This window comes from Cylas formicarius, unplaced genomic scaffold (genome assembly GCF_029955315.1).
Source record: "Cylas formicarius isolate icCylForm1 unplaced genomic scaffold, icCylForm1.1 PGA_scaffold_2__14_contigs__length_35257938, whole genome shotgun sequence".
Classification (NCBI taxonomy): Eukaryota; Metazoa; Arthropoda; class Insecta; order Coleoptera; family Brentidae; genus Cylas; species Cylas formicarius.
Genome location: NW_026844319.1, coordinates 20,390,349 through 20,410,570, shown reverse-complemented (window position 1 = coordinate 20,410,570; position 20,222 = coordinate 20,390,349). Strand labels below are relative to the sequence as shown.

The 20,222-nt window shown below is 38.6% G+C and overlaps 5 protein-coding genes across 6 annotated transcripts in view; 3 read left to right on the top strand and 2 right to left on the bottom strand.

The window, feature by feature from the left end:
• Positions 1-271: 271 nt before the first annotated feature.
• On the top strand, positions 272-6,196 carry LOC132697804 (PAN2-PAN3 deadenylation complex subunit Pan3). Its single transcript, XM_060663460.1, has 7 exons — positions 272-576; positions 681-895; positions 947-1,055; positions 1,111-1,137; positions 1,186-1,912; positions 4,401-4,691; positions 4,745-6,196. Exons 1-7 carry the CDS (start codon positions 522-524, stop codon positions 5,178-5,180), a joined length of 1,860 nt encoding a protein of 619 aa, XP_060519443.1. The 5' UTR covers positions 272-521; the 3' UTR covers positions 5,181-6,196.
• Positions 6,197-6,785: 589 nt separating this feature from the next.
• Positions 6,786-8,021, top strand: LOC132697805 (3-hydroxyacyl-CoA dehydrogenase type-2). The gene has a single exon (XM_060663461.1). It carries the CDS (start codon positions 7,160-7,162, stop codon positions 7,928-7,930), a length of 771 nt encoding a protein of 256 aa, XP_060519444.1. The 5' UTR covers positions 6,786-7,159; the 3' UTR covers positions 7,931-8,021.
• A 107-nt stretch (positions 8,022-8,128) lies between these two features.
• Positions 8,129-11,371, bottom strand: LOC132697803 (ER membrane protein complex subunit 1). Its single transcript, XM_060663459.1, has one exon. It carries the CDS (start codon positions 11,327-11,329, stop codon positions 8,669-8,671), a length of 2,661 nt encoding a protein of 886 aa, XP_060519442.1. The 5' UTR covers positions 11,330-11,371; the 3' UTR covers positions 8,129-8,668.
• A 461-nt stretch (positions 11,372-11,832) lies between these two features.
• Positions 11,833-20,222, top strand: part of LOC132698770 (F-actin-monooxygenase Mical) — a 43,195-nt gene continuing 34,805 nt past the window's right edge. For both annotated transcript variants that reach the window (XM_060665012.1, XM_060665011.1), the window contains exon 1: positions 11,833-11,970. The gene's annotated coding sequence lies outside the window, so the exon portion shown is untranslated. The remainder of the gene's footprint in view (positions 11,971-20,222) is intronic.
• On the bottom strand, positions 13,752-15,999 carry LOC132698157 (uncharacterized). Its single transcript, XM_060664078.1, has 2 exons — positions 15,650-15,999; positions 13,752-14,086 (listed from the first exon to the last, which is right to left on the bottom strand). Exons 1-2 carry the CDS (start codon positions 15,944-15,946, stop codon positions 13,838-13,840), a joined length of 546 nt encoding a protein of 181 aa, XP_060520061.1. The 5' UTR covers positions 15,947-15,999; the 3' UTR covers positions 13,752-13,837.

The following is a 20,222-nucleotide window of genomic DNA, read 5'->3' as shown; positions in this document are numbered from 1 at the left end:
CACAATGGATAAATAATAAATAAATGAGGGCTAAATGTCAGTGATTCTTCTTTTAGTTTTCATGGCCCTAATGTAATCGTAACTATCCAATCCGGAGAGGTTCTGAAACCACCAGGAACAAATTTTACCACAATTTAGTCGGGACAAATTCCTTTGCGAATGATTTAAATTCGACAACTGGCTATGGCCAGAGACAATATCCTATGCACGTCACCTTGGACGTCTTTGAGTTTAACTGTGCCATTGTCATTAATTTTGTCGCAGTGGCAACGCCGCAGCTGCAAGCAGTTTCGATTTTTTATACGGATTTTTTATGTTTACGGCTGTTCTGTCACAATCGCTGTCATACGGTGGTCGTGATTTCATAAAGAAATTGGGGATGTAGAGCACGGATGCGAATTTCGCTGCTCGAATGTTTCGGAAAAAATCGCTCGACGTGAACTCAACAGTTTTAGTAACATATGTAGCGGAGCCCCACTAATTTTATTTGCAGTAGTTCTCGATTTCCATTGTGTCCCATAATGGATTGGATGTCGAGCAGCGGTCGGCCCACTCACACAGCTTTACCGCAATTAGGTATGAGCTGATGGGCAATAAAAAATCGAGCTTTTGGTCAATTTCTGGAACTATCACAAGCTATCGCGGAACCGCTTGTGTTCTCATTACTTGTCGGATTGCAGCAATCGCGAATGAGTTCATCCCCCGGGTGCTGAATTCTAGCGCCAGCGCTTCGGCGTCTCCTAACTTTTTGAACTCGTTCAGCTCGGTATCAAGCTCGTCGCCGTTTCATCCTTTGCCGAAAAAGCATGACGATTCGGACCTAAGTATCTCCTCACGTGTGACTCCCGATTCTCACTCGCCCAGTCATTCTATTACCACATCGCCAATATTGCAGGTAACACAGAATGAAGTCTAACTAGTTCGGCATAATCCCATTCAATTCCAGGATAAGTTGGTGTCTTCGAACGGCGCCGTGACGGTCCCCGCGTACCAGGAGAATGTGGGAGGGACAACTTATTTTTATCATTACCCCACCACCCCAGAGAGTAACCTCTGTGAGAAATCTTGTTTATAATTTTAAATTGCTTTTAATTTGTTTTTGCTTTTCAGCATCTAGGACAAGGGCCTCTAGAGAAGGTAAACTTCTCCTGAGTGTCTACGAAAATAGCCCAAAATCTGTTTTAGATGGCTGTTTGACATCCGAGACTACTGGCGCCAGTAGTACTACCAGTAATGATTATGCAACATTTGCTACCAAGCCGGAACCCTCGTTTTTTATTAGCGAAGAGCTCCGGAACGACATACTTAACCGCAATATGCTCACTCTGCTTCAGCCTGATCCTCAGCAGTACCAGGATTTGCCCGCCGAAGTGGACAGTTATCACGAGCTCTTTCCATTGGAGCCTATCACTAATCAGGCGCTGCACAAAGCTCACTTAGGTTACCAGACATCAATGTACAAAGCAACCCACACTAAAACTGGCGTCCATTACTGCTTAAGGCGGATACACGGATTCCGTTTGCAAAACACCAAATGCATGGCTTTGGTGGAAATGTGGAAAAAGCTCAGCCATTCCAGTATCGTACAGCTGAAGGAGGTGTTCACTACAAAAGCGTTTGGCGACACCTCCTTAATCTTTGTCTACTATTACCATCCCGGCTCGGAGACCCTTTTGACGAAGCATTTCTCCCCAGACCAGCCTGATCCATTCACGAACGACGTATCCACGCCCCGCCCCTATAGCTACCAGAAAAACAACATCTTGCGGCATCAGCAGACCAACAAACTGCCCGAACCGCTTATCTGGAATTATATTATCCAGTTGACGTCTGCTCTCAGGCTGATCCATTCGTCGGCGTTGGCCTGCAGGAGCCTTGATCCAACGAAGATTATTATTACTTCGAAAAATAGGTATGCCATAACTCATCCATCCGTAAAAATGTCAGCAGTTTGGTCCATGTACTCACAACATTTGTGAGTCTGTGTGTCTTATAAGTATAAGTATGTCATTTACTCAAAAATCACAGAATAATCAACCAAGGTCATGAGGCATCTTAAACAAAAAATTGGCAGCGAAATTGGAAACAAACTTTAAGCGTTTTTTTTTTGTTGGGAGCTCTCCTAGTCTAATGGGGGCTATACACATGCAGACAAGTCCGCGCGCAAGTGTGTCCAGGTAAGACCGCGAGCAAGTGCGAACCGAATTGCGGCCACACACTATTCAGGTAAACCTCGAGGTTCACCAGTTGGTGGGGCCTGCTGCTGTGCGAAAAATGAAGTTGGTCTTCGAACTTGCTCTAAAAATCAGACCCAATCTGATTCGCTTCGAGCCGCTCTTGGAACTGAACGCGCCTTGAATTTTGCCTGCATGTGTATGGGGGCTATAAGTCTAATGGGGACCATTTTTTTTTATTTCTTTAATACATTTGTTAATGTACAGAAATAACGCATAGCAAATATCAAAACTCAAAACCCAATATTTAAGTTGCAATAAATAACTCCAGTTGTGACATCTAGCTATTCCTTTTAAACGACATTAAACCCGCGGGAATGATTGTGAGGTCATACCGCTGCTTTTCAATTGATGCGACGACGTGTTATGGTGTTATTCTCAGGTTATATTATTTACATTTATTTTTGACTCGTGTAAAGGTGTGTTTGTAATTAATCTACGCCAGTTTGTATTTGTGTTTAGTATGCTTTACATGATAATAATGGAAACAACACAAAATCAATGTTATAAATCATGACATGGTGTTTGAGTTCAATCCGTAAAAGGCCAGATAAACTTCTTATTCGTCTATAAGAAAATAAAACCCGTTTTTTTTTTGTTAACATTATACTCAGGTATCACTTTAGCCTTGACCCTGCAAACGTTTTTAACTCTTCAGACTTGCCAATATGCTTTAAAATCAGTATTTAGGTTTCTACTATTTAAAAAAATCCTTTTTGTTTTTTTTTTTTTGTTGAATAATTTCCATTTTATTTGATACACCATTTGAATTTCAAAAATTAGAAAATTTTAAGCTGATTAAAGTATTACATTGATTTAAAACTAGTGGCTAAAGTTTCTATGAACATACCTTTTAGCTTTAACACCGCGAACCTCAACAGAAGAAAAACTTTCGGTGTTTTCTATGTAAGATGTCACCACAAACAGATTGACCTTTTAAAAAATCGGCTTCGGTCATTATCAAAACTTTCTTTTTGAAACTAATCACAATATCACAAAAGCACGCGACAGGATCAAGACTAAAATTAAAATTAAAACCACCAAGACGAACGGGTTGTCTTTCGCTAATGGTTTCTTTATGCTATCTTTCGGTTGGCGCATAGTCTTGCGAGCGAATTGACATCACAGCCAATGACACCGCGTTTCAAAGAGGATTTAAGTTTTACAATTTTTAATTGCTTATGTTTGTTATATAATAATAATAATATTTATTGCCAAAAATTCCTTTTACATAAAAAATATTTTTATAGTAAAGGACCTATAGCAGGGAAATACTGCCCGTACAAAGGTTGACTCTAACATAACTTACAACTACAACTACTTTCTATAACTTAATAACTACTTAATATTGGTTGTGAGTTGCACCTCGCCAATTATACACAAATATGTTTTACTTTTTATTATTTTACAAATTGAAAAAAAACTTTTAGATATTTAGAATTTTATTTTACATTTTATTTATTCGATTGTAACACTTCTAATGTTTTCTATAACTTTTTTTTAAGTACTTTTTTGTCAACATTGAGATTTTTCAGTTCATTAGATAATGAATTAAAATATTTTACTGCATAATACACATAGCTTCTTTGTCCAATAGCCAGTTGGTGTGGGGGTAAAATAATACTTTTATTACGAGTGTTCATTTGATTTTGTATATTTTCATTTTTTAATTCACTATATTGATACACTATGGAATTCACCACAAAAGCTTGTTTGATACTCAGCATCTTGTTCCTTTATTCTAATAATTTTAAGAATCCGCTTTTGAAGCCGATCCAACGGGTCAAACGAAAAACTGTAGAGACCTCCCCAGCCTACATAGAACTACTACATTTTTTTTTTGAACTGTGGTTCTTTTAATAGTATAAACTTAATTTTATAATCAATATTTTTAAATTTAAAATTTTTTTCAAGTTGCCTATTTCAATCCGAACAGAGACAGATTTCTAGTTATTTATGGAACATCAAATACCAAAATTAAAAGGTTTTCTTGCTTATTTAAAAATATAGAATTTAACGAAATCATAGTTACACGTAGGCAGAGAAGCGCAGTTTAATTTTATTATTTTCGACCACCCATATTCTAAACTGGGTATCAAAATGCTCTCACAGAGCACGATTTTACCATACCGTGTGTAGAAATTCGCATCCTTTATCCCCCGCAAGGTTAAGACTGAGTTGTCTGGGCGTGATGGACGTCCTGCTTCACGACAGTAACTCGTCGATCAACCATCTCGCCCTGGTGCACCATTACCAGCAGGAAGACCTGACTGCTCTCGGCAAGTTGGTACTGGCGCTGGCGTGCAAGTCCACAATGGCAGTACAACGCGAAAACATATCCACCGCCCTCGATATCGTCAGTCGCAGTTACACGCTTGATCTGCGGAACTTGATCATGTACCTTCTAACGAGTCAACGAAGGAGCGTCACGGACCTGATGCCAATGATCGGCGCCAGGTAAAGCTGCCACGCTAAGATGGTCCGCCTCCTCTGCAGTACGTCAATTATAGGTTTTACACTCAGCTCGACAACCTGCATAATCACGTCGACGTTCTTGACTCGGAACTGTGCAGGGAGGTACAAAACGGTCGCCTTTTCAGACTGATGACGAAATTGGCGACCATCAACGAACGACCCGAGTTCAACATGGAGAGCACGTGGTCCGAGACCGGTGACAGGTACATGCTGAAGCTGTTTCGGGATTACGTGTTCCACCAAGTGTCCGAGGACGGACAACCGTGGCTCGATATGGCGCACATTATCCAGTGTCTCAATAAGTTGGACGTGGGCGTGGCCGAGAAAATCTGTTTGATGTCCCGCGACGAACAGAGCATCCTGGTGGTGTCCTACGCCGAATTGAAACACTGCCTGGAACAATCATTTCAGGAGGTGTCCAGTGCATCCATGCTCCACGGCGATCTGACCACCCTGGAAGAAAAGCTGTAGAGTCGAAGCGTACGGTAATATTTCCGAGAAATCATAGTTTTCCGAAGTCAGGGTACAGTTTTGACGCCGCACAGGTCACAATTGTCGCGGCAATGTTTGGTTTTATTTTGCCTTTTGAACTTTCAATTTTTCGGTTTTAAAACATGGCGACGGAAGTTGTAATTTCTCGTGACGAAAAAAAAAATAGTGATTTTGCCGATAGGTTGTGTTTTCAGTAATATTTCGACGCAGTGCTCGCTGTTTGTTTTTTTTTTAATTTATGACCTTTTTTTATTTATGACGATGAAAATATTAATGAAAACATAAGAAAAATTCCATTGTTTTGATTGAAAAATAGATATTTTTTGCATAAGTTATATTTTTCTTCATAAATATTAAATAAAAAAAAAGTGGTTTTATTTTCTCCCATATAGCAAAGATAATATAGTGACCCTACTACGGTAAAAATTGATGTGCCGCAGGAGGCTATGCTATTTTCGTAGAGAAGGTATGGATTTTTTGCGCATGCGTCACCCCCCCAACTGACTGAGTTGCTACACTGTTAATTTTTCTGGAAAATTGACTAATTTTTATAAGAAGACAACATCAATCTCTGAAATATGAACATAATTGCAACTCCGAGCTAAGTAATTACTATTATCGCAGAACAGTCTGTGCCCTGTGTGTTTTAATTTTTGGTGTTAATATATCCTACCCGTATTCACAGACTAGTATAATTTGTGATTTCAATACTTTGTTCTTTCACGAAATTACAGCAAATGTGGCAAATATAAGAACCTAATAGGATATTAAAGAAAGAGTGATACCAATATATTTGACACTTAACAAGCTGGAAAATAGTCTTGCATAAATGTTTACATGTGAATTTACTAAACAACATTCCGTAGATTTTTAGGCGCACTTACATAGCTACAAAGGATGTTTGAGTAATATGTTTTAGTGCACAAGAACTACAGTAAATAAAATAAATTAAGCTACAAGTTCAATTTTTACTAGAACAAGCATAATTACAATTACTGTCTGTAGGAAGTGCTTCTTGGACATTTTTTCACTTAGATGTTGCATGTGCGATATCTAGCATCTTAAAGTTATTTTGATGGAGGTTAAACCTATGAGTTTATGAAAACTAACGCTTTGCGCTGTTTAAAAAAAAACAGTTTATATGAAAAAAACACATGTAGAAATTGCATCGTATCTACAGGGCTTGAAGAACAAAAACGCCAAATTAATTACAGAATTATACAGACACCGACTTGGATGTTGCAATACTGCACTGCTTGTCCAGATCTTAACTCCTTTTTTGCCTTAAAATTTTCGGCATATTTTGAGAAAATACTGCCGGAAAATGCCGCATTCAAACAGCGACGATGTTGTTTGTTGAAAGCCGCAAGGTCTTATGGGTCCTATGTCAGAATTGGTCATTAGAGCTGTCATTGGTTAAAAACGAAATTTTAGATCGCGCGCGTGCACATGTTGAATGGACCTTTTCAAAAAAAAATTACATACTTGCTTCTGTACTTTCTGTACTGTCAGCATAGACAGGGCCTCTATATGTATAGTAGCTATATGCTTTCTTCCTTGTTAAAATCAATTACTTGCCTCCACACGACAGATAAACCAGGCTAGACTGTCACGAAAAATGATACGATAAAGTTAACAAGTTGTAACAGTTAACGAAACTTTGCGATAAATCACATATCATTTTATTTTAAACATATTGTATCAATGAGTGATTGTTCCTTTAGAAATTGATTTTCTTGATACATCGGTGAATGCGCAAAAATCACATCGCGACGTTAACCTCAAAATATTTTCTATGATTAACCTCAAAAACAAACTGATTATGTAGCGATCATGCGTTTGTGGGAGCTTTAAAAGGTTATATGTCATTTTCTTATCTTAAAGCGATAGTAAACAACGGGTGAAAAATCAAATCAAAAAGTTTAATTCCATAAGAACCCGTTACAGTTTAAGCTAAGATGTTGAAAGGGGCTGTGGCGTTGGTGACGGGCGGCGGCTCGGGCTTAGGTAAAGCTGCAGTCGAACGATTTGTTCAGCAAGGTTCGCGCGTTATCCTGTGCGATTTGCCCGCGTCCAAAGGCAGCGAAGTGGCAAAAAGTTTCTCGGATGACCAAGTCCTTTTCGCCCCGGTAAATATAGTAAACGAATCTGACGTGACTAATGCTTTAACCTTAGCCAAAGAAAAATTCGGAAAGTTAAACTACCTTGTAAACTGCGCCGGTATAGGCTGCGCGTTCAAATTGTACAATTTTAAAAAGAAGCAGCCACATTTATTGGATGACTTCGCCAAAGTAGTGCAAGTGAACACCATCGGGACGTTCAATGTGATTCGGTTATCCGTAGGATTAATTGGAGAAAATGAGCCGGACAAAAATGGCGAGAGGGGTGTTGTTATTAATACCGCGAGCATAGCAGCTTATGATGGTCAAATGGGACAGGTGGCTTACGCTGCGAGTAAGGGCGCGGTGGTTAGCATGACCTTACCTTTAGCCAGAGATTTGGCTTCACAAGGAATTCGGGTAGTGACTATTGCTCCGGGATTATTTAGAACACCTTTGTTGGCTGCTCTGCCTGAAAAGGTAATAGCATTCTTGGAGAATTCCGTGCCATTCCCGTCGAGGCTGGGAGATCCCACGGAATTCGCGCAGATGGTCGAAAGTGTAATTCAAAACCCCATGCTCAATGGCGAGACAATCAGATTGGATGGGGCTTTAAGGATGCAACCTTAGGTTCCGAAATGCGTTCCAATATTTGTTTTTTGCATTTTTATTTTATACTTTGTTAATCATTTTTTTGTAGTTTGTAATGTAATTATATTAAGAACCAAATTTTACAAGTTTTACTCTTATTTACTTACCTTTACAATGTGAAGTGGAGCCTTGGCATGGGAGTCCGCGCGAAATTGACAATTAACAATTCACTTCAGTGTGAAAATTTTGGTTAGTTTATATTTATTATGGCACTTTTACATTGTTCATATTACTCAAAATTTATAAATCGCTCCATCTCATTCATACATAAATTTACAAATTGAAGAGCAAGTTCGACAAAGGTTACATTCGGTTTACTAATTTTAGAATGGCCAAAACAACTGAACAAAAAAAAAAACGAACTGCGAATGCCGGCATTACCCATAAGCAGCACGAAATTCAGCTTAAGCAAAACTAATTGAAAACAAAAGTAAAAACTCAAATGAGACTGTTGCAGCCTAAATTTATTTATTTGTACATCACCGAATTCTTCGGCTTACCCTATACAAAAAAAAAACAAAAAAAATAGAAATTCAGTCACCTCCACTACAGATTATAAAATTGGTTTTAGAATGACGAGTCCACCCGCGCGGACAGGTGACGAATTCACTAAGTGCGATTTTATAATGGCAATAAGTCATAAATAAATGTTTTCAATGTACATCCCTACATATACAAACAAAAACAATAACAATTACCTAAATAATTTAAAAAACACTATTTCCACGCCTGTTTCAACGCTTTGCGCGACGCGAGGTGTTTGGTAATAAGCGACGCTACAATTAGTCCAGATAATACTAATACTATGAGCCGATGATCGAAATCATCTTTCAGCACATCAAAAGTTTTTGACGGGGCTACCCTTGTATAAAACATATCAAGCCCATGCACCAAGATATGACTAGTGCTCTCCAACCTGGCTGGAGCAACTTCGATGCCTCGTATTCTAGCTAAAGATTGATTATAATTCAGTGTAGCTTCCGATGGTAAGGGAATTTGCGGCATATAAGGTATACAACTTTCCTCCGGACCACAAGGCATGTCCCCGAACCTGGGTTGAACGAGCAGCCATGGTATTTCTACCACAGCGCCTGTGGATAGAGCAACTAGAAGAAACTTATTTGTAATACCCCTCTCTGTTAACGTCACAGCCATATTAACAGGTTGGGCCGGTAATATGTAGGACTGTGATTGAACGTCGGGTAACTGGCTAATTGCAAATGAACTGAATATGCTGCTGTTGCTCTGAAGATGACCTTCATATAGTTCTATGGCCGCAAGTTCTGTGCGTCGAAATCTTTCGTTGAAAAATGAGTACACTAGCCAATTTTCCGAGTGAACCAGATATACTGGACCTTTGGCTTTTTTGTGAGAAGTTGAATATAGCACCAAACCCGTAACGCCATCTATGAGATAAACAGTAAGTACGCTGCGGTGCACTAAATCGTCACTCACGGTTGCCACTGCTAATAGATTAGGATTTACGTACTTGTAATACACCGACCGGTCATACAACACTTTACCTTGCGAATGAACTCGTTCATTTGCTGGTTTGGCACTTAACGCGACTAATGTTGAAGGCGCTAAATCCAAGTTCCATGTCGGTATTAATTTCAAATGATCTTCCTTACTGTATTTTATGGAGTATCCTTGCAGAATACTCAACCTGCTATCAGTTGTATACAAAAATGTAGTAGAAATGAAATCTTTCACAAAATCCATTGATTTATTTGGATACAGGTGAACCTCGTTTTTATCTGACACTATTACTAGGGGTTTAATTAAGTTCCTATCTGCGTGAGGCAAGAGAAGAGCTTGAGCAATGGGGTAATTCAAATGCTGGATATTTTGAGATGAATAACCAGTAATAGGGTCAAATTCAAAGTACACCCCATTTCCAGTAATAGAATCTCGGGCCAACAAGGTGCATTGAGCTGGCAAAGGGGCATGCTGGGCAGTCCTTTGAACAAACAAAACCATTTTGTCTTTATCAAAGTCAATGAACGGGATTATGTTGGGTAAACGATAACTCCATGCTATGGAACCGGTCAATGTGTCAAGCGCAAATAGTTTTCCAACTCTTGTAGCGACAACAATGATTTTGTGCAAACCAAACTCATCTCGAACTAAATTGTTGTTGGTGAGCAGTTTATTGCCAAACAGCAAGTTGTAAAATTGATTAAATTGAGTTGCAATCCGATGCCAGAACATTGTCAGAATATCGCTAGCGGAATCAAATTCGTGTTCTATCGAGGCATCCAATTCAGATACTGGTAACTCAAAAAACTCAGTCGCTACTATATTGCTCAAGGCTTCTTCCCTCGTCCATGAAATCTTGCCTTCAGGAAGTTGAACAAGCAAAAGAGCATTGTCTGTAGTACTCAATAGTAAATCTGCAAATGACCCTTTTTTTTGACCCCCTAATATGATTGGCGCACCTAGACCTAGAGGGTACTCCAAATCAACCGAAAACTGATCACTGCCAGTCTCTCTATTCTTGGACTTGACCCTAATAAGTTTATACTTATTGTCATTTGCTTCCAGCTGATATATAACATTTTCGTCATTACTAATACTTACAGCATTTGGCATTAAGTCAAATGGCTTCAATTCGAGAGTTTCATCTGTAATAATGAGCAGTTTTGCAACATTATTGCTTGACAACAAGACTGATGGTTGTTCATCTGTGTATTCGATAAGGACTGGGTGTCTGACATTGTTTCCCAATAAGTCATTTATTGAATTTGAAGTAAACCTAGCATCTTTTGCAAGCAAATTGACATAATAAATTTGGTTTCCCCATAAACATACATAAAATGAACTAGCAGTAACACATTCAGTATTTTCCGCAATCCAAGGGGCTGCGATTTTTTTAAAACTTCCTATGGTGCCAGGCTCTATTCCTCTCAGCTCATATTTAGTAACCTCCAAATAAGACGAAGTAACAGGGACAATGTGCAAAAGACTATCATTAACCATTGCAAAGGACGATGAAACAATTTTATCTACATTTATGGACCACTCATTCAATAGAGTGCCTGTGTTTAGGTCCCAGTACCTTACAAGCCACGCGTTTTTTGTTCCAGAAACAGTAATTACATCCCTGGTGACATGTAACAGCTCAATTTGGCACTCTTTGGGATCTTCGAGCAGTTGTCTCCACTGAATATTGCCGTTTTTTAAATTTAAACTCGCTAGGACGTTTTCCTCTGTGGCAACGATTATCTTCTTAGCTTCAAAACTAACGTATTTCACTTTACCTACGAACGACCGCTTCCAATCGAACTTTCCCACTTGGTCTTCGTACAAGGCGACTGTTAGATGAATTAATATCGTCAAGAATACTTGTACTTTATATATTGATCGGAAATTGGCCATTATTACAAACAAAAATTTAACTCGTCAAACATAACCTCACAATTAAAATGTAACCTCAATTTGAAAAGATGGCTTTTGACATGACAATTTTTTAAAATTATGTTAACACTCCATTGCCAGATTTACTCACAATTCGAAAAGAAAATATATTCCAACACAAAAATGAAAACAGATATAACGTTAATAAATTTCGAAATTCGGAAAAGTTTTTTATTTGGGCTTAAATAGGTGGTTAAACTTTGTTTAGAATAAAATCAGCTTACTTTATTGAAAGAAAGGTACACTAATCTTCGACTTAAAGTTGCAGTTTTGAAAACGGTGGATATAGGAGGGTAATATCTATTAACTTTTTTTTAGCAAAAAAGAGTTTCTTTTTAGTTTACAATATATTTGTATTTTAATAAGACCAAATTCAGATGGCACAAGAGTTTTCAATAACGTGGCAACGTTGCGCAATATCCAAAAAATCGAAAACAAACGTCAAATTCAAGCAGTAGCGATTTGACTTTTGTAGGAGTGTGTAGTGGCGCGTTTTTTTGCGGGATTAATAGGATTTGTTTCGTGGGTCCGCCAAAATTTAGGAAAAATACGTGCCACTCAAGGTGTCCCGTCCCCGCATCAGCCCTCAATTAATTCCCAAGGTTAGTTCCTGAAACAGCAACCTTAAGTACTGAGTTAAGAGTATTGTGGCGTATAATTATCAACGCACACCTCCGTCCGATGCACATCTTCCAGTATCATATCAACTGGTTCTTAATATAAATAGACGATTTGCCAAGTTAATTTTAACTCATTTTTAAAATGCAACTGACTACAGCGGGTCCGTAGGCGGGGTAGACTTGCAACGCTGCAGCCGTATATAGATTCCACGTCTGCCTTATCGCGCTATATTATTGTTATTTAGTGGATCCCGAATTGAAAATCGAATAAGATATTTCATGAACAGGTATTTGTTTTGTTATACCAAGAATTACACAATTGATTTCGTTGTTAATAAGAAAAATTTTGATCGTTTCGAGCGCAACACAAGTAACTGACGCTATTAGACAGTCATTAAAAAATGTAATCAAATTAAAGTAGGACGTTTTTTTTCACTGTGAAAGCTTGATTGAATGGTAGGAGTTGTAAGTTTGGTATCAATCTCAAGCGCGTAAGGGAGCAACGAAACCACATTGTCCATTTTTTTATGAATTTATTTTTGTGGTCAAACAAGAGCCAACCACCCCGGCGTTTTACGGCAAACGTCTGCCAAGCGGGAGAAAGATTAATAACGGATGACCGCCCCCTCCGTGTGCTCGCTTTCGCCGATTATTAATGGTTTTATCCTCCCTTTCTATCGCAAACGAGCATGCAAAAAAAATGCTAGTGCACTGCATCGACCTTGCAATGAGAGTGGGGATGAAATCCGATGATGATTACGTTTTTGGTTAGCTGACGAAAGTCTTTTGTTTTTTAATCCTGAAGGGGGGGGGGGGAGTAGCGTAAAATAGGTGTTTACTTTTATTTGTACATCAGAGATTGGTATACAAATACACGTGTTTTTCCTTTTTAGGAATTGCTCGCGTTAATTAATAAGGTATTTGTATTTTGTCGCATTTTCCGCGTGTCTCGTATAGCAACGTTTTTTTCCTGCACTCTACGTTATAAATTATTCATAAGTAATAAGTAAAGAACAACAGTTACCATTTACGTTCAGTGACGTGTGTTTTCGCTTAGTTTAATTAACTTTGCCGTTTAAGTAGAAGCAGACACCGAATTGATTGTTCAATTTACGGGTGCAAAATCGAAATCGTCCGTTAGTAAACTGTGCCTGACGATTAGAACGGACGCGACCGAATAATGACCAGCGAACGACGTTTTAAATTCAAATAGGTCGATGCCACCTTTTCCAAACGTGATTCACGAATATGCGTATTCCGGGTTTATAAAAACCGAAAAGCTTGCGCAAAAATCATTATTTTTGAGCGTTTTGCTGGCTTTGGTCCAACGTTTGCAGGCCGGGACCTATTTTTGTGAAAAAAAAAAAGACGCCTAGCGTACAAAAGCAAATTGCGCTTTCCTAATAACCGACCGCCTTAGAGTGACGTTGTAGACGATAAGGGTCCTTTTGCATCTCTGTTGAAATTTCATTGGCTATAAACGAGTTATAACTTCATTTGACGTTATTTGGAACCCCATATTTTTAATTTTTGCATGCTGTTTTACTCTGGTGTTGTCGACGTTACCTTCAAAGGTTCAGTAACTTTGCTTTTCATTATTAAAAAAAAGTTGTTTATCGTAATTAGAAATGTAGTATAGTTTTGAGACGAATAAGTATTGGAACAAATGTCGCTGCCATTTTAATTGAAGACAAAAACCGCACATCGATATCTATTACAGTTTTATAGAGCGTTTTTAGGAAATTTGCATTAAAAAAAAACACTTTTTGGTAATGAAATTTTTCTGTTTCTTTTTGGTTCAGGGCTATTTTATTTATTTCTAAACCCGAGTCACATTAACGTTTCCAACTCAATGTCCGTAAATTTGGACCAAATACTGGAACCCCTTGCCCCATTTAGACTCCAACCTGATTTTGACGTACTGGAAGCCGACGCCGCCCTTGATTATCGAGGCGCGTGCGGAATTCCCATCCAAAAACTGATTGTAGATCCGAATCGAGGAAATTCTTTCCTGGCGCGTGTATCCCGCGGGAGATGCCTGCGGGTATTCTATGGTTTTCTCCCTGTTGCCCCACCATCGGCCCTCTTTGCGGAACACCTGATGGGAAATATTTATTGGTAAAAATCACATGCCGATATGTATTCGCTATTCCAATTGAATTATTGTCTTTCAGTTGATCATTTATTTATGGGAGAATCGGGTGTTCTCGATGTTTGATTACTTTATTTACCAATATAATTCTTACTGAAATCATTTATGTTATCATTTATTTATTATTTATAAATAGATATTTCTAAAAAACAACATTTATAATAATTGCATGTAAGTTGGTGTACTTATAAATTCTAAATATTTCAGTTAGTGTTGATGCTGGTCAATTAACCGTCAATTGACCACTTCTTAATTGACAAATTTGATGTGTTATCCTACCTATTATTATTTAATAATAATATGTATTTTACAATAAATTATTATGCGTTTGTGATATCAAATTTACTTATAACCCTCTTCAAGGAATACCCGAATACGATTCGGGGAATCCCAATAAAATGTTCCACTCCATTTAGTTCTTAGAACGACGCGACGGCGACGCAACGCACAATATAAATAAATATAAATAAAATATTATGAATTTCCTTGTGTTTTTAAAATTATTTCAATTGATTGGTCAAAAAAAAATTGGCCCGTCAATTCCACAACGTTAATTTGACTACCAATGTTGTTTAAAAAAAAATTAAAATAAATTTGAGTAAATATGTACATTTTTATTTTCCGAAAAAAGGGAAACTCTCGTTTTTTTAATAATACGCACAAATATACATACAAATGATACAATCAAATTAACAATTATCGTTATTACACATCGAAACGTTTTATATAATTATATGTATTTATTATATAAATACGTTTTATATTTATATAATAAATCAATGAGTTATTATTTATTTATAAAACAAAATCAGATCATGTAATATGGAATACGCATAAATATTTCAAAAAAACGTTCGTTTGCCTTAAATGCAATTTGCAACCATATCCATTACAAAAATTAATTATTTGAAATATGTCACAACCACTTTCATTGAGTGACGTGTGGCTTAATTTTCAGAATGGACAAACGTCAAAATATCACTCGCGTCTAAAACCTAACATTAGATCGCTTCCAAACTCGTGACTAAAGTGCCGGAAGTATCTTAAAATGGTCCATGACGAAAGTTTTAAAGTGAAACTTGATCCGTGCATAATTGGGTGTTTTAGAGTAGGGAGTAGAAAAAATAATTTAAATAAGAAGCATAACATTCTAATAATGTAATTATTTATACGTACTGGAGGCACTAATAGCTTCCCGCAAAAGACATTGTGCGTTTGTGGGCTTTTGTGATATATTTCTTAAGGTAAGTTTTCTGTTTGGATATTAGTACTTTTAGTTTATTTTAAGGATTGAATTATATATATCATTATATAATAATGAATAAACTTCGTCTATGAAATTTTGATGATTCCCTGTTTTTCAGCAAGACGTGACACTTTTTTGACGGAAATCTACAGTGCGAATATATTGCAACTTGCACCTCATATAGAGTACCTCATTTTCACATGTTTTGGTATTCGGATTCCCAGACTGTATCCCGATTCGTAATATTTTTGTACGTTAGGTACCTGACTGAAAAGCAATCTATCGTAGAGCTGGACATCCCCAACGAACAAATGTCCATCCTGAGTACCGTTGTAGACACCTCCCGAGGTGTTGTTCCTGGTGTTCAAGCTGTTATTATACCTCTGATTGTCTACGTAGCTGGCTGGGGGTCTGTAACCGGTCCCTGTCGCCGACGAATTTGCCAGAACATACGTCCCGTTTATCGTCGGGATGAGCACTTGGGCGGGAACGTAGTGAATTTGTCCGCGCAGCGGCGTCAAAACGGCAGCGAGAACGACGATCGCGCAAAACTCTTTCATTTTCGTAAACTTCGCTGCGCGGCATCCGGCACGCCGTCTTATAGTCGCTTCAGTTCAAACAAATGTGACCGATTCGGGAGATAAGGAGCGTCGGTAAATATGCTTTGAGACGTTGATGTCAGATGATGTGAAAATAAACAAACAAGGAACTAACTAAAGTTATGGGGCGCTCTGCGAAATACGAATTTGTTTGGACCAATCACTACACTCGAAATTCTGTAGGTGCCGCCCACGTCGTTCGCTCGTATCTGCGCGAGACAGCGGGCGTGGCACTGTCAAGACGTACGGCGGAAGGCGTGGATCTATCGTCTGGACTGGCGACCAGCTATGCGTGGGCCCGGTGTTTGCTCTAATTATAATATGTACGAGGTGTGTTCAAAAAGTAAGACGACTCTTGTAATTGGGCGGGCTACGTTCATTCGATCTTCGATTTTTTTTGTTAGGTTGGAACAACATGTCCCTATCAAATTTGCACGGTTTTTATTGTGAACCAGAAGCGTTATATGGCGATGTTCTACTCTAAAAAAAATAGAACAAAGAATTTGCATTATATTCTGTGTAAAAAACGGAATACACTGCTGCAAAAATGTTTATAAGTGGTATTGGTATTGATATTGGTATTGGTATTAAAGGGGGCGCCCTCGCGGGCGTCCAATCACTTAGGCCACCAGATGGGCCCGTTGTGCCCCCAGGCCGCTCTAGAGGGCGTCCAGAATGCCGCCCCTCCTATAGAAGGTCAGCAACTCCTTTAGCCCACTACCGTGCACTGAGTCCGGATCGATCAGGGCCGTTCCGAAGACTCCCAATCTTGCCCATGTCAAGGCAGGGCACTCGGTGAGCAGATGATACGGGGTCTCCTCCCCTTCCATGCACCACCTACACTCCGGGTCGTCTCCAATGCCTAGCAAGCAAAGATGCCTCCTAAGCCTGCAATGTCCTGTGTAGGCCCCTGTTAGTGCTCTACACTCCCTTCTGGTCAGTCTAAGCAGCTCCTGCCTCATTCCCGGAGCAACTCTCCAACCCCCCGTGGCCCGGTCTCTCGCCCAGGCTTCGAGAGCTCCCCGCCTCACACACGGGGCGATCCCCAAGCGGGGCTCTGGCCCTATATGCCTATGCGAGGAGCCCTCTCTGGCTAAGGCGTCCGCTGCCTCATTGTACCGGATACCGGTTTGACCCGGGACCCAGACCAACGTGACCTTCCTCTTCTCAGCCACCCTCCTCAGTACCCCTTTGCACTCCTTTATCAACAAGGAGCGCGTACGCACTGACTTCAGCGCCATAAATGCAGCCCTACTATCCGAGCAGAAGAAGACTCTCCTGCTTCCGTGGTTGAGCCGAAGCACCTCTCTGGCCGCCATCAATAAAGCGAAAATATCCGCCTGAAACACAGTGCAGTACTGACCCAGAGGGACTTTATAAGTGGTACAAGCTGTTCCAAGACGGCCGAGAAGACGCCGATGACGAACCTCGCTCTGAAGGCCCCATGAAAGCGTTGAAGAAGTGAAACAAATAGTGTTGAAAAATCGTCGACTCACTATTGGAGAAGTCGCTGAAGACGTCGGCATCTCTATTGGCTTGTGCCATGCAATTATTTCCGAAGTTTGAAATGCATGAAACGTGTAGCAGCAAAATTTGAACAAAAGGACCGTCGAAGGAGCATCGCTCAACAACTGTTAAACGACGCCAATGATGATCCTGATATGCTCAAAAAGGTGACGAATCATGAGTCGAAACCAAAGTCCAGTCGTCCAAATGGAAGGACCTAGAATTGCCAAATCCGAAAAAAGCACGTCAAGTTCGATCAAATGTCAAGGTTTTTCTTACTGTTTTTTTTTATTACCATGGCGTAGTACATCAAGAGATCTTACCACAAAGTCGTATGGTCCATAAAGAGTATTACATTGAAATTACGCGCCGTTTGCAAGAAGCAATGCGAAGAAAACGTCCGGAATTCATGGATTTTGCATCACGATACTGCACCTGCTTACTCATCGTTGCTTGTGTCTAACTTTTTACTCAAAAAGAAAACCACACTCATGCCTCAGCCACCATCTTCACCAGATATTACCCACTGCGACTTGTTCATTTTCCCAAAACTCAAGAAACGCAAAAAAGGAAGGAAGAGATAAACACAAAATCGCTGGAAGAACTCAAGGATATAACAGAAAGGGCTTACCAGAACAGCTTCGAGGATTGGAAAAAACGTTGACACAAGTGTATTATATCTGGGGGAGAGGGAATGTTTACTTTGAAGGGAACAACATTAATTTTGATAAAACTTAAAGTCACATTACTTTTTAAGCGCACCTCGTATAGCTGGTTTCTGGCTTGAAAATCTTACGAAATGCAACGATGCAAACACTGAGAAATTAAAATTTCTAGGATTATTATACTCGTCACTTTAAAGAGCGCCGCCTTTTTGTGTAGCCGCAGATGCTGTTTTTCATAGTTACAGGGGATGATAAAGGCGACTTTTTAATCAAATATGTCTCTTTATTCAAGGTTCGATGTTTTAAGGTAAAAATACAACATTTTGAAAAGACCTTGGAAATTTAGTTATATTATACAAATGTGAAAAGTATATAGAAAAAACATAACTTTTTTACACATTTATGGTACATCCTGTATACATGAAATTAATTTTACGCATCTAATCTCATACGTCACATTCGTTGCATGTGTAACTTTCAATTTTTTTAATTACCAACGGTTTGCAAGAAATGAACACTCAAATCACTCTTTATATATTCTATAAACGTTGTTGTTTAACAGTCATGGAATAAAAAATAATTACAGGAGCTAATTGAACTTTAAATAAAGGTAATACTTTTAATTGAAGCTATGCTTTTGACCCCTTATGGTATGACCAAAATCTGATATTACTACAAGCTGTGACCAAAATTTTTGATTTTTGCGCTTCGTTCTGCTACGAATCAGTAAAGGGGATCAGTAACCAATCACATCGTTTTAACTTCGGTGAAATACATGACGACTTTTGAAACCAATATATTGAAACATGCAAAACATCCGACTGTTCCGAAACCCATGCGGTAATATCCCGGAAATGTCCGAAGTGGCTCTGATTCGTGGGAAACGAAACTCACATGGTAAAGTGACGCTTCCCCCAAGCTAGATCGGTGCGTAATTAGGTATTTTACAGACGGGAGTAGAAAAAGATTATTTCCTTTATGCTAATGTCATTGCCGTCTGAGACTCTTCAATTTTAAGTATTAACTGCAGCTATGTGGGTTATATGGCTATATGGTTCCCCAAATATTTGACGCCTTTTTTTTTTACTTCTTTACTTCTTCTTTCTTTTACTTCGAAATGCGGTGTTACATCCAATCAAAATATATTTCGCGCTGAAAAAATCTTGCTCAATCGGTCATTGGTCTAATGCCGTATCGCATGATTACGAAATCGGTTGATACTTATCGATTTTCATTGCTTATCGGTTACCCGTCCGGATCACTCAGAAACGATAACGGGAATTGGCTATTAAATACCGCTCCAAGTGTTTACGCTGCGACATTTATAACCATTGTTAAACGTTGCCATTTTTATGCTCCTTATCATAGTTTTTTCGGTGCGATGATGCACGGTCAATATTTTGACACGAACGATTTATTTGGCCGGCTACGTAACGCTGACTATACGTATAATACGTAGCAATCTTAAATTCGTGCAAAACTTAAATGTGCGATTAAATATAAAAAAATATATGTTTCCTAAAATTATATTATCTATACGGAGTTATTATATATTTATACTAAGAGGCGTAAATTAAATTTTGACCACAAGTACCTATGATTTGGTTATAATTTTTCTTACAGGAGCGTCGCTAACGAGCGGTTCGTTTTATTTTGCGTCCAGCCTGTTTTTGATTTTTTTTTTGGCAAAAATTATATTTTTTAAATAATTTGTCATAGGAAAGGTAATCTTGTTTAAAATTAAAAAAAAAACTTTTGATACGTGAGAATGAAGTATGTCAGCCAATAATGAGTGTTGTAGAGACAACTATATGAAGTAAAAATATCGTAAATCTTAAAACCGACATTAAAACTTTTGACTTGATGAAAAATCACGCTTTTAAGTATCAAAATTACATAGTTTAAATTATAGTTTCTAAAATTGTATATATATAGTTATAACTTTCTGTCAGGATTGCATTTTGCGGCGGTTAAAGGCGGTTTTTATACCTGTGGAAGATCATGCAGACCCACAGATTTATCTTAGGCCGATCTTGCTATTTTAACTTTGCCGCGCTATTCTGCTA